Raw genomic sequence first — 13,479 nt, forward strand, 5'->3', positions numbered from 1 at the left:
TTTTAAGTCTGGTTTGGGCCTCCATATATCACTTCTTTTCATCACAGTGGTAATATATACAGTACATTATAGCAACAATGCAAGCCGTAAAATACATATTGTATATTTTTGTACATAATAATGTTGTAGATAATATTGAACACTTTCTTATGAAATGCTTGCTACTGTTGCCTTTTTCATTAACATTTCTAATACATTGCCAGCCATACGAAGAGCAATATAAGCAATAAGCAGATGCTGAAACAGATTCTGCACGCAAAACATATATATGTCACTCAAGCTTTTATTTTTATAAAGGAAAAACAATAATTCTAGTACATTCATATGTTTGTAAATATTGTGTATGTAACAAATTGTTGTATTTTATACTGCATTTCCCAGCTTTTGTTTATAGATATATATAAATGGACCCTGGCTGGCCAGGAATGTGCATGGCAAAATCACAATAAAAACACTTGGATTAAATTCAAAGGTTTTTATTATTTTTTCGTGTCATTTCTTATTGTTTTAAAGTGTCATAAAGTGTTATAAAAATCTATATTCTCCTGCACAGGATGTACTAAACTTAAATTCTGCAAACCCCAAGTTACAAGCTCGACTCTGCTTCTCAGTTTACATTGTATTATATTACACTTGTTTTCCCTTTTTGCGGACATATGGTTACAGACATATGGTTGAGTGGCCACACTCTTTTAATATCAGTCCCTACAGCATCCAGATAGTCTGAGGAATCCGGGCATTAACATTTCAACAACGGCTCAAATTCGGCTGCGGATCGAATCTTCAAGTGTAATTTTTTGTCTTGAAACCTGTGGGTGTTTTCAGGAACAGTGGGGAACACAGAGGAAGAGAAAGCTGCTTGTTTCAGGTCCAGAGAGGAGGAGATCTTATCTACCAGTTGGCAAAAAAAGTTGTCGGTTCAGTCAAAACAGCAGATGTGTCATTATAGTTTACGTCCTGTCAATCCAATTTAAGATTTTATTTTCATTAATGTTGTAATGCCTGAAATAATACCACTCAGTTCAGGACTGCTTATTTTGGATGTAAGATTCACAACATGGCCTTCTACGAATCAAAAAAGTCTTAAGCAACGTCATAGCTCCAAGTGTCCAATGAGAAAATTAAGCAGGTTTAACACCATCAGCCTGACCTGCACTTAAAGGTTTCATCTTTCATTTTCAACCACCTACTTTTGTATCAACCAACATGATACTTCAAGGCATTACCGCATTTGTGTATGTTCCTGCAGTGTTTTATATCACTTCTCATTTTTCAGTTGAATCCAGGTGAAGAGCTTTAACCGATGTTAAAGTGCTCAGGACCACTGGCTGTGCCAGCGGCTGTACAGACAAAGACCCACTTTGTGTTTTGCTGATCTCAACTTCCCAGGATGCATTTCCGTTCCTTCATCTGGACGGGCACAGATGTGGCCAGGCTCCAGCTGAAAAAAAAAACTAAAAAAAACAGTCACCCCTTAACACACATAATGAGCCACACACACTCATGGAGGAGTGCACACATATACATTACACACACATCCATATGAGCAAGATACACAAAAACATGCTCACTGTTACTAAATTAAGTAGATTAGGTATGACGGATTCTGAAAAAAGACCACACCAAAATAAACAATTTCCTTTTGTAGCTATTGATATAGATTTTTATTATGTTAATATTCAAAATCTTTGACCATTAAGATACACAATTACTACACATATAAGATACACAATTGTGAACATTTTACCAATAATCTTGCTATCTTCGGAAAAAGCATGTGGAAAACAGGACACTAAAATATTAACAAAACAAAACCAACGGGTGATATGGCTCTGAAATGGACATGACCCTTTTCCCTGAAGCTAGATCGCATAAAAAAAACTGATGAGCCGAGATTAAATATACTAACTGGGTTTGGGCCAGGTCTCCTGGAGAAAATAGGCAAGCATCGCATTGCTGTCAAAATTCACAGGACCCTGTTGCAGAGGCGGCCATTGGCACAGGTACCCTGTGAACTGCTCTGGTCAGTTAGCCAGCCTGTCAGTCATAAGCCAGTCAATTAGAGGCTTTCGAAGCATTTAGAGTAGGCAGGCAGCACTTCATCAGTATGAAATTCCAATTTGTATGTCATAACTCAGTCAATCAGACAGGCAGCTAGTTTGGTCAGACAAATAGCCACCCAGTTCGTTACAGCAGAAAAGCAGGCTTTTCACTGTCATTCAGGCAAAGTCTTTACAGTTTTTAGGATACTGGTTTCTTAAAGGAATAGTTCGACATTCTGGGAAATGTGCCATCTCTTGTGGAGAGTTAGATGAGAAGATTGATAGCACTCTCATGTCTGTCTGTTAAATATGAAACTTGTGCCAACAAAGAAAGTGTAAGGTAACAGACATCCAGCCGAAATGAGAGACATCCGGTGGAATTTTCGGCGGCACCTCAACAATCTTGTAAAGGAAAGTCGATATAGACTAGCCACAGCCTAAAGGTCTTTTCAGACGGTAAGTGATACTTGCCTCCCTACCTCACCTGCCTACCTGCTTGGATCTGCAGGGTCTCTCACCACTCCTCTTGTGATTAGACAATGTGGTAGCCATTGAAACAGCTTCTGGTAAAGTAATCAATACTGTGTTAATAGGCAATACATCCTCATATCTAAATGACAGAATAGGTCGATTGCCAATGACTCCCAAAACAACCTATATGATGTTTTATTTACTGTCGCACAGTGGCCGTTTCAAACAATGTGCCCGTAACAAATTACTTGTTAGTTAAGTTTAGGCAACAAAAATACTTAGGGTTAGTAAAACATCAGGCATTGGTTTTAAATGAGTCACATAAAACTACTAAAATGAGGACTAACGTGAAGTCACAGACATCATTGCGTGAAGTCACAGACTAAGGTCCATAAAAGTCGGTTAATTTCAAAAAGTGATTTCACATGGGACACAAACCCCGGTCTCCTGAGTGAAGCCTTGTGTTTGTTTGAACAATCCACCGCCCCATCTGCCTCCACAAGCGGAATTTGTCTTTCTTATACTTTGTCAACTCACTTCCTCGTTTGCTCTCGTTATGAGCTGGTTGCACAACCGACCTATAGGTCGCTTTCTGGTTGAGGACGGCCTGTTAATAGCTAATTCAACACATATATTGTGTGTTCTGTGAAAACATGGCAGCGTATGCAGTATTCAAGGGGCCCAGGTGCACTGCTAGGAATTGTGAGACCCCTGACAAAAAAGGAAACATAGCTCCTTGGCTTTGATGTATTGAACTTAGCACAGCATAAACTGGCATCTTTGAGGGGGCCCCCACTGAGTTCGAGGATGTACTCTCCCCTCCGTGAGCCACACTTTTCAGCAAACCACTGCATACACTGAATGCTTCACTAAATCTGTGTCAGGGCCTAAGCTTTCCAAATGTTCACTCTCAGACCAAACTAAACTGAGTCACCCTACTTTGGTTCTATATTTTGCACTTATATTCATAAATGTCATCTCATGATTCCTATAAATAATGCTAATTACAGGCCTTGAACACTTAATCCACAACATTTAGCTGTAAGGGAAAGCTTCTTTTCACAGCAAATGAATAAATAGTCATGGCTGGTATTTGTGTAAGTCTAACAACACACTCCTGTGTTGCCAGTTTTAGCAATAAAACCTTTTTGATTGTGTGTGTTGGTCAGTAAAATACAGAAACGTCAAATGGACCTGGCAATTATGAGGGTTTTTGAGATATCTTTGAAATTTGGGCACAGATGGCTATGCCTGAAACACACTGGTGTGCATGTGTGTATGTGTGTTATGTGTGTGTGTGTGTGCCTGTCTGTGTGTGTGTTTATGTGTGAAAACAACTCCTTGGATGAATGTGTAGTTCTGCATGTGTCCGGCATGTGTAGAAGTGAGGCACTTTCTAAATATGACTCGTGAAATCACTCTCATGCTATATAGCGGGCTCCTCAGGCGGTTAAATCCTGGGCGGACACACACCGTGCATGTGGGCGAACAATCACTGCGGACAGAATGAGAAGTAATGTGTGTGTGTGTGTGTGCTGGTGTTTGAGTGTGTGGTTGGACTTCCTCATCTCAGCCCTCTACCACTCATAGATTTAGACATTGTTATTATTTTAACATAGTTAGCAGCTGTGTTTTGGTGGCAAATCATGGTAATCATCTCCCCATTGCTGGCTTTTCTGTCGGTTGAGGTGTATTTATAACTGTGGACTGTTTCACTCATCTTTCTCATGACACAACACAGATCTGGAAGCTTCTCAAAATCATACTTGGTAACTACTTCTGTTTAAATGTCTAGATGAGTGAATTTTATGATTAACACTGTTTAAGCCTGAATTCACAAACCAGATTAAGTATATAGAGTATATAGAAAAGGCAATAGCCTCTGTGGGTAATTAAGTTTTGTCCTCTTATTGTCATTTAGAAATAACAATGAAATATCATTTAAACTTCACAATCAGAATTCATATTGTGTGTCTTATTATAACCGTTTAAACAAGGTTAAGAGTTCACAGCCCTGCTGTGAATTACATGCTAACTTTAGCATGCTAACATGCTCACGGTGACAACCAGGTAATTTACCATGTCCATCATCTTATTTAACTTGTTAGCATTGCTAATCTGCACTAAAAACTACAGCCGAGGCTGATTTATTTTGCTATAGTAGTGGACAAATTGAAATTTGATAGTGGTAGATGAAAAGTCTGTACCTAATATCATGGCTATCCATCCAGTAGCTGCAATATTCCACTTCAAACCAAAAATGTCAAGCTGCTGGTGACGTCAGGGGATCACTGGAGTTATTAGGATACACCATCTAGGAAACATGAATGTCTGTACAGACTTTTGTGCCAATCCGTCTTGTGAGTATCAAGTTCTATCAACTTTATCCTGCTGATGAAGAAAAAGCCAGAAGATCACAAAGGTAATTAGGATTCAGCCTCTAGTGACCTTAAATGTCCAAAATTCCATGCTAATCCATCTGATAGTTGTCGAGACATTTTATTAAAAAACTGAAGTGTCAACCTCATGGTTTTGCCAAAGGAAAAGTTAAGGCATCAGCAAAAAGACTTCATCCTCAGGAAACAATGAATGTCTGTGTAAAATTTCATGGCAACCCGTCCAATAGATGTTGAGGTATTTCAGTCTGCACTAAAGTGGTGGACCAAACAACAGACATTGCCATCCAGAGCCATGTCTCTAGCGTGGATACAAATGTGTATAGCTATTAAGTAGAAATATGAAAATCTATCAAAGCATACAAAAGGACTCTTCTATTGGACAGCATACAGTAACCAGTCTCAGTTCAATGCAGGTAATCAGTATATCTTTAACCTTATCACAATCTCCCTGTTCTACTTGTCTTGCTTAAAACTACAACTACTGGCTTCTTCTCTGTCATCTTATCTGCCATCCTGCACAAAAGGACTTCAGTTAACCCACTAGTCTGTGATTCCAGTATCCTTTCCACCCATTTTGTACTCATTTTTTATGACACTTTATAGTGCCCATTTGAAAAGTCTGAGCTGACTAATTGCATACGCCTAAAAATTCCCAAAGTGCATTTGGTATTTTGTCATTTGTAGTCATACTGGTGCTTGTTTGTCTTATAGTAAGAACTGGAGGTAAGTTCACCCACGTTTTTAGCTATCTCCTCATTCCTCATTTTCCCCCTACAGACTTCCTCTGCCTCCATCCTTCATTCCCTTTGCCAGCAGCCCCTGTCTTTTTTCCTCTATCTATCCTTACTAAACTTCTCAATTGACGGTGTTGGGTACAAGAGGAGTTGTCTATCTTGTCTGTTTTATTTCTCAAGAAGCTGACATAAAGAATATCATTGACATGATTTTACCCATACCAGATTGTACTACTTAGTTCATCAAAAACAAAATTTGAAGATTTATTTTTTGCAGCATAAAAGCATTTTAAAAATGGTAAATAATGGCTTCACCAGAGCTCTGTACCTTCTACCCGCCAAACACACTCACACACATATACTGATCCCAAAATCAAATTATGGGCATGGCAGCCCTCCCTCTCCTCCCGATTTGTTGGTAACCCACATGCAGACCTCCAGTGCCAGCAGAGTGTGGCAGAGGGTCGCTGTTTCCCACAGTCCCACAAGATTCACAGACTTTCTTCTTACCCCCTGATCCTCTGCTGTTGGTCCCCACCACCATAGAATCCCCGTAGAAATTTTCCACTTGTATCAAAAATAGTTGTCTGACTGCTGGCCATGCTCGCCTGGTGCCCTCCAGTCGCTTACGGCAGGCTGAGTACACACACCAATGACCAGACTATTTTCATCTTAAAAGTTATGAAATTCATTAATTTGTTGTATTTGTTTTTTCACTATGCTGAAAGAACATCCAGTTTTTTTGTGAGACTGTTTATGTGTGTGAAAAGGATTGAGAGTTTGAGAAATAGGGAGATGAAATAAATGAAAATACTAGTGGGTGTTCTGGGCATTGCTGTACGTAGAGTGGGCATGTCCCAAAAAAAAGATGAAGGGTAAGGACAAGGTAGGCACTGTATATGATCTTCAATGCTACTATACAGTGCACTACTTGGCCAAAGCATCCAATTTATTATTAAATGAAAAGCTACAATTTTAGAATAATATGGTTTAAGGATTATATGCCCACAGTGGTGCCTTTACAGAACTTGTAACAAATGCAACACTCTTGAGTGTTGCAAGTTCTCATAAAAAGGTTCAATAATGAATAAATCAAATAATCTTTTGCCACAAAAATGTTCAATATTAGATTTGTAGAGAAAACAGTGTTATCCACAGATTTTTTTGCCATGTAAGTCTATGGGACAAAAGTCTTTTTGGGCCCCATGACGTTGAAGTTGTAAGTCCACTGTTTGGCCGCTTTGTGAAAATGGCTTAAAAACCTGGTGTACTTCCTGGGGGGCTGCGAAGCCCCCGTGCTATATGTACTTTCTGCCTATTTAACCATTTCCTTTAAAATACCATTTCCAAAAATGAACCAGTTATGTGACCCCATGTAATTTGCCTCATGTCCTGCCTCCTGCACGCTCTACCCCACCCAGCGCACCCCCCCTAGCCTAAACCAAACAGAGAACTTCCATTGAGTGAGATTGCGTCTGACACCGACAATCTCCTGTTGTGTGCTACATGTGAAAAAAGGCAAGTTTGCTTTATCTGGATGGAAACTGCAATTAATTTGCTATCAGCATTAATAATTCAAATGTGTATCCTCATATCAGATAACTACAGATATTAGGATACTGAAGCCAATCCACAGAGTGAAAAAAAGTGTCCAAGTCCTGACAAACGTGTCCTTTTGCCCTGATATTGCGCTTTGCGGTCTGACAGCAAAGTGCAGGCAGTTGAAATGTATTCTGCCCGCGATGACACAAGAGGTCGTCCAAACCCTCCAAGTGTGTTTGCACAGCTACCTGGTTTTGGGACTGGGGGAGTCAGTAAACAGGTAAAAATGCTGCAAATAGAATCTAGCCACTTAAGAATATAGTCTTGAGGGAGGGCAGCCTGTTCCCGGGTCTGCGTCAGCACTGACCTTTTTGCTGTTTGCTAAAGGGATTTGATTTCACCTCTAACTCTCTCGCTTTACCTTTTTTTCAACATTCACAAGCCATCTGAGGAGTATAAAATGGCAGGTTTGTCTACGAGGGAAAAGCTGAGCTAGTTTAGTCATGGGCCAAGTGATATCACCAATGATAAGCTGATTCCAGCTAAGAAATGTTTGTCATTTTTAAGCAAGGAGGTTTGAGGTTTTGCATTTTGCCAAACACCTCTATAAGCAAGCATGTGTACTTGTTAATATATATGCATTTCACAGGAAGATTAGAGGTCAGCACAAAACAATAATTGCATTCAACAGTGCTGATACTTGTCGCAAGTCGACTGAAGTATGTTTACCTGCTGTGAATCGTCCATTGCTAAAAAACTAAAACCTATTTGCAGTCATTCAACCACGGGTGGCTTTCAAACCATACATATCCTTCCCTGTTAGTTGGACATTGACCTAACATCTCTCAGTTTCTGTTCATTGCAACTTAAATGTTCAGCCCCCCCATGAACCTACAGCACCCTCTGCTGGCAGTACACAGGCAGACCTTGCCACTATTGATGTTGTTAATATGTGATGAAGAAGATTTATAACTTCTTTAAAATAAGAGTCATAACAACGTGACGTCACAAACAAATGAATGGTTAAAGTAAAGGTCAGAAGGCCAACAAGAATGAAAACTGAATGCCGACTTCACATTTCCTAAAGCTCAGGTCCTTGCCACCAATCTTAAAGCTGAAAAAGGAAAAACAATATGCATAACACCGTTGTGCATCAAATTTTAAACAAAGCTGAACAAATAGCAGTTTTATTTTGTAGTATCCTGTGTGGCTTTTGTGGCTGGGAGATTATCTGATATGAGGCCTGCTGTAGTAGGGTGTCTGCAGGTTAAACATGAGACATTTTTGCCTTCGCTGCTGTTCCAATACGGTTTTGTTTATTAAGGTCTACATTTCATGGCACACTATATTTCATATTAACTATCTCAGCAGTTTTTTTTTTTTTTTTTTAAATAAGCCTGGGGACGAATACCTAGTCCTTAAATGCAAACATCTGGTTAAACATCTGGGCAGCTTGTATTTTTAAAATGCAGTCAGACACTCTGTTACATTCCAGTTTTTCAAGATCACTCCACACAGCTGTGTTTAGTTAAGTTTAGTGAGAAAATTTTGGGGAATTGATCAACGCGATAGTTTTAAACTGTAGCGATTCCTCTGTCGGGCTAAAGACAAAACACTGAAGAAAGTCACCAGTGTTATGGGTTATGTAACGTGGAAGAGTTATCAGATCCAAAGTAAAGTTAGAGTCATAGACCAAGGAAAGCGTGGTGACACTATGTAGAAATCATAGGTAGCATTATATGGCGGTGTGGAGTTCACACTGCATAAATTAATTAAATTCAACATAATTTAAGCCATGGCTATGGTTTTGCTAATACTGTATGTCTATGTTCAAAGCTAAGAAAAGCTAAGGTGAGGTAAGGCAGAATTTAAGCTAAGCTAAACAAAGCTAAGACAAAACATAATTGTTTGCTAATATAGACAACTTTTTTTTTTTTTTGCACATGATATTGCAGCTGTAATATATATTAGGAATAGTTAAAACAGAGGATGACAAGTAACATTATGGATTTTGGCTAAAGACAACCACTTCCTTATGAACCTTACAACAAAGTAATTTATTATTTGTTATATTTGCCATTGTTTTAAGTGGAAATAATTACAATGTAAAATACATTAAATAAACTGTAATTATAAAGGACCACATAGTGAAAGCATTCTATAGAAAGTAGAATGTGCTTTGTTATCACGATTCTAACACTAGAAAACCAAGGTATAAAGAAAAAATTATGACAAAAGAGCACTTCCTTAGTGAAGGACAGTGTTTATTGTATTACAGTAACTTTCAACCTGACAGCAAAAATGGCAAATGGAGTCTGGTTATATTTACTTTATTGAAGTGTCCAACAGAAATGCTACAGAAGAAATAATGACTGATGAAGACACTAAACTGAGATGTACAATTACACATTCATGCTGTAAACAGTACTCACTTTCTATTACTATATCCACTATATCTTTCTTAAGGAGGTGTCCTAATAAGCTTACAGTACATCAAGATAAATGTCCCTCCTAAAGAAAACCTTGCGTATGAGTGCCAATAAAATTATCATTCCCACAGACAGAAAACAATTCCTGTTGACTTGTCTCCATTGTTATTCAAAGCTCGATCATTTCCCCCTGCGACTGTCCATTGTAATTTATGCAGGAGGAAAGTTAGTGTCCAAGGTTTTCAAGGTGTTTCCTTTGCAGGGACAATGCATGTGCACATGTGGTGTCTTTCTATGCTGAAGATCAGTGCTTCACTGCTACCCATAATGCACTGTGGGAAAGGTAACACCCATTTTGTTTACCTGGAGGAAACCAGAGACGGATACTACCAGAGAAGGGAGCAGAGGAAACAAAACCAAAGCCAGAAGAACAAGAAAGAAACAAGTTTGTGTTTGGCTCGTTAAATACGAGCCAGATGTTTTGCTTCCAGTCAAAGTGGATTTTCTAGATGCTTTGGATACTTTTATAGATACGTCAGAGTTAGTTTTCTTACCTTTTGGCATTACAAAGGTGGGAATGAGAGAAGTGGGACCATCAGAGTAGTGGGAGGAGCTAGAGGGTTCTCCATGTATGGTAAATAGCGTGTCACATGGGGCAATAGTCTTGGAGAAGGGGGGGGGGAAGGGAGGGAAAGGAACAAGGAGAGTGAGAGAAGAAACCCTTCAGGACTTTGGCCTGTCTCACGTGCAGGAGGCGGCACTTTCACCCTGAGTTTAGAGAACACTGGATCTCACAACAAAGAGTTGTGAAACAAAGATTTAGAGTGAGTGCCATGCTGAGGTTAAACTAAAATGTCTCACCAGTGCCTTGATTTGACTTTCTTTGTGTTGTGTTTTCTCTCCCCTGTGGGTATGAAAGTTTAACAGCTAGTGCCATCCAGGTTGTCGACACTGGACACCCCGTCGTACTTTCTTCCAGACAACTGAAGAGCCAAGATGCCCACCAACTTCACTGTAGTGCCAGTGGAGGATGAAGAGGGCGGCAGCAACAGCGCGGCTGCAGCTGGAAGCAGCAAACCTGTTAGTTTGGGCAACATTTTTGGGGAGGAAGATGATGAGGACAACTTACAAGACCCTCACTCAGGTAAGAATAGCTGTACGTTGTGAACATGCTCATACACTTACTTACGGACGTCTTCATTACCTTCTTATTCCTGTTCAGGGTCACAAGGGAGCTTTAACCTATCCCATCATGCACTGGGTGAAAGATGTTAAAACGTGTATGTTTGATAGAGAAGTACAAACGGATGCACGCTGACACAAGCAGTCAGCTACTTGTTATGGCAGGCACATGCTGTACGCACACACAAACGCATGGCTTTTAAGTGTGATGTTGTTCAACTAGCTAGAACTTGCAGCTGGCAGCTGCATTGGTGCTGTAGGAAGGGGTGACTGTCTGGTATTAACAAGCAACTTAGGTCTGTTCAACCCAAATTGATGTTGGGCCCCTTTGCTTTATCATGGCTGTAGTGCAAAGATTTAGCCTATGTGATTTTTTTTTTTTTTTTTTTTCTCCACATTTTTATGACAATCTCAGCCCCATGGTATTTTACAACATGTCCTTTTTAGAGTATTGTTCAATTTGAAGAAAAGTGTATGACAGCTATTTCTTACACAGAAAGTCAAACTAATTGATCATGGACACATTTATTTATCTGATTTTAAGAATCTCTCTCTCTCGCTAAAACTGGGCTGTCTGTGTAGTAGAATGGCACAACAATTATTTTTAATTGGTGCTACATGGCTGTGGCATTTCCTTTCGCTCAAAAGGTAGAAAACCTACAACTACCAGAATGTACCGCGCCGCACCGGACCAATAAACACTCCCGCTGGTGGGTGACGCAATGCAATCACGTCACAGAATCAACATGGCGGCCGGCTGGTAACAAACGATCTTGTTTTGCAGTTAAACGGTAAGCACAAATATGATTCTGAAAACATTTAAGGCGGGAAACAGGCAATGCAGTAACAGAGTCTTGGTTTATATTTAATCCGTGCACCTTAGTTTTACAGTTTCATCTGAGTTTTTTATGCCTCCGTTTTCTCAATACAGGAAACAGTGTGGCGCCCACTTCCTGTTTACAAACTGTCGTATTTCAGCCAAACGATAAGCACAAATATGTTTCTGAAATCATTTTAGGCCGGAAATAGGCAATACAGTTACAGAATCTTTTTTCAAATTTAACCACTGCCTTAGTTTGACAGTATAATCTGAGTTCGGTCTGAGTTTGAGAGCGAGAGGGTGGCGGCTCTCTATCTCGATCCGCTTTTATACTCTTTGCGTCCGTCCTCATGCGGAAGTACAATCTGTAGTTTGAACATTGGTGTATTGAGCAACAAACCTGCCCAGCAAAACAAATAACAACAAAAAATGTTTCAGCATATCATACAATTAAAACATGTACATAACAAAAGAGTCTTTAAGGCTCTGGGGTTTGTAGAGTGCTGTTGCATTTCATTCACAAAAACTTACAATAAAGGTTTCCAAAACAGAATTTATAGTTTTGTGAATGCATTATTTTGTTAAGCTAATAAAAAGATGTATGATACAATACTGTTTTTGTTCTAAAATGCTGACAATATAAAAACATAACAGCACATGCACAGTAATGAAAAATGGACAGACATATTACAACAGATAAAGTCTATATCCTTGACGTTTCCTTGACGAATTTGGCTGGATGCATGAATTTTTCGTTTCCTTCCTCTTTCTTCTCTGCAGGGTAAATTGAGACAGCTAGCTAGACAATCTGTCCAATCTGAGTTTTCTCTCGCACAACTATTTTGTAGCTGCTCTGTGCGGAGCTTAGCGCCGCCCATGACGATTGATTTGATTTATTAGTCAGTAACAGAAATAAATGTATAACAAGATGCCATCACAATGACATTGCACATTTAACAGAACTGTCGAGGATAACCCAAGAAAGTTACAAACTTATTTCCATTGTGGTCCTCGTCCACAATGGATAAAGATTCTGATTGGTTTAAAGAAAAGCCATTAAACCAGAGCACATTTTCCTCCCATCCCCGGATGCTATTTGGAGTTGCCAAACCCCCCTTCAGCGCACTTTGGAGGATATACAGATATAAAGGTTTTCCAAAAAAAAAAAACAAGTACAAGGACAGCTCCAATACAAGTGTATGGTTGTTTCACCATCAAGTCCACAGTAACAACAATAAATAAATAAATAAATAAATAAATAAATAAATAAATATATATATATATATATATATATATATATATATATATATATATATATATATATATATATATATATATATATATATATATACATACATATATATATACATACATACATACATACATACATACATACATACATACACACACACACACACACACACACACACACACACACACACACACACACACACAAAATACATGTCATTTCACGGTAGTCAAATCTAAAAAGTTGACTTCGACATAGGTATTTTTTTAATTTTATATAACCGGTCTTCCCTCACATGTTCCACCCATCTCCCATTTTCAGCCTGGAATCAACTAGTTTATTTTTCTTTTGATATCCATTGCCGCAGATACAAAGTCTATTGTTTTTTAGGCCTTCAATCTTAATGGTGTTGCTGCCGACCATTTTCTCGACGCTATCAGCTCGATTTATTTATCAGAAGGGAGAGCCTTGCCACAATGCTACTTAAAACATCAGCAACAGTCGGTTTACCTTTCTTATGCATCAGAGATTTGGAAGCGTTTTTCTGCTGTGAAGTAGGGAGATCTGGGCACTGGTAAAATGGAGGGAAGTTTACCATAATTCATTCACAC

At 39.0% G+C, this 13,479-nt stretch overlaps 1 protein-coding gene across 1 annotated transcript in view; it reads left to right on the top strand.

Moving 5' to 3' along the window:
- Positions 1 to 10,302: 10,302 nt before the first annotated feature.
- LOC114564909 (solute carrier family 12 member 7) overlaps positions 10,303 to 13,479 on the top strand; it is a 41,673-nt gene continuing 38,496 nt past the window's right edge. Inside the window, exons 1-2 of the mRNA XM_028592579.1 lie at positions 10,303 to 10,441; positions 10,537 to 10,761. Of these exons, the coding sequence (XP_028448380.1) occupies positions 10,614 to 10,761 (148 nt within the window). The 5' untranslated portion in view covers positions 10,303 to 10,441; positions 10,537 to 10,613. The remainder of the gene's footprint in view (positions 10,442 to 10,536; positions 10,762 to 13,479) is intronic.

This window comes from Perca flavescens, chromosome 12 (assembly GCF_004354835.1).
Source record: "Perca flavescens isolate YP-PL-M2 chromosome 12, PFLA_1.0, whole genome shotgun sequence".
Lineage (NCBI taxonomy): Eukaryota > Metazoa > Chordata > Actinopteri > Perciformes > Percidae > Perca > Perca flavescens.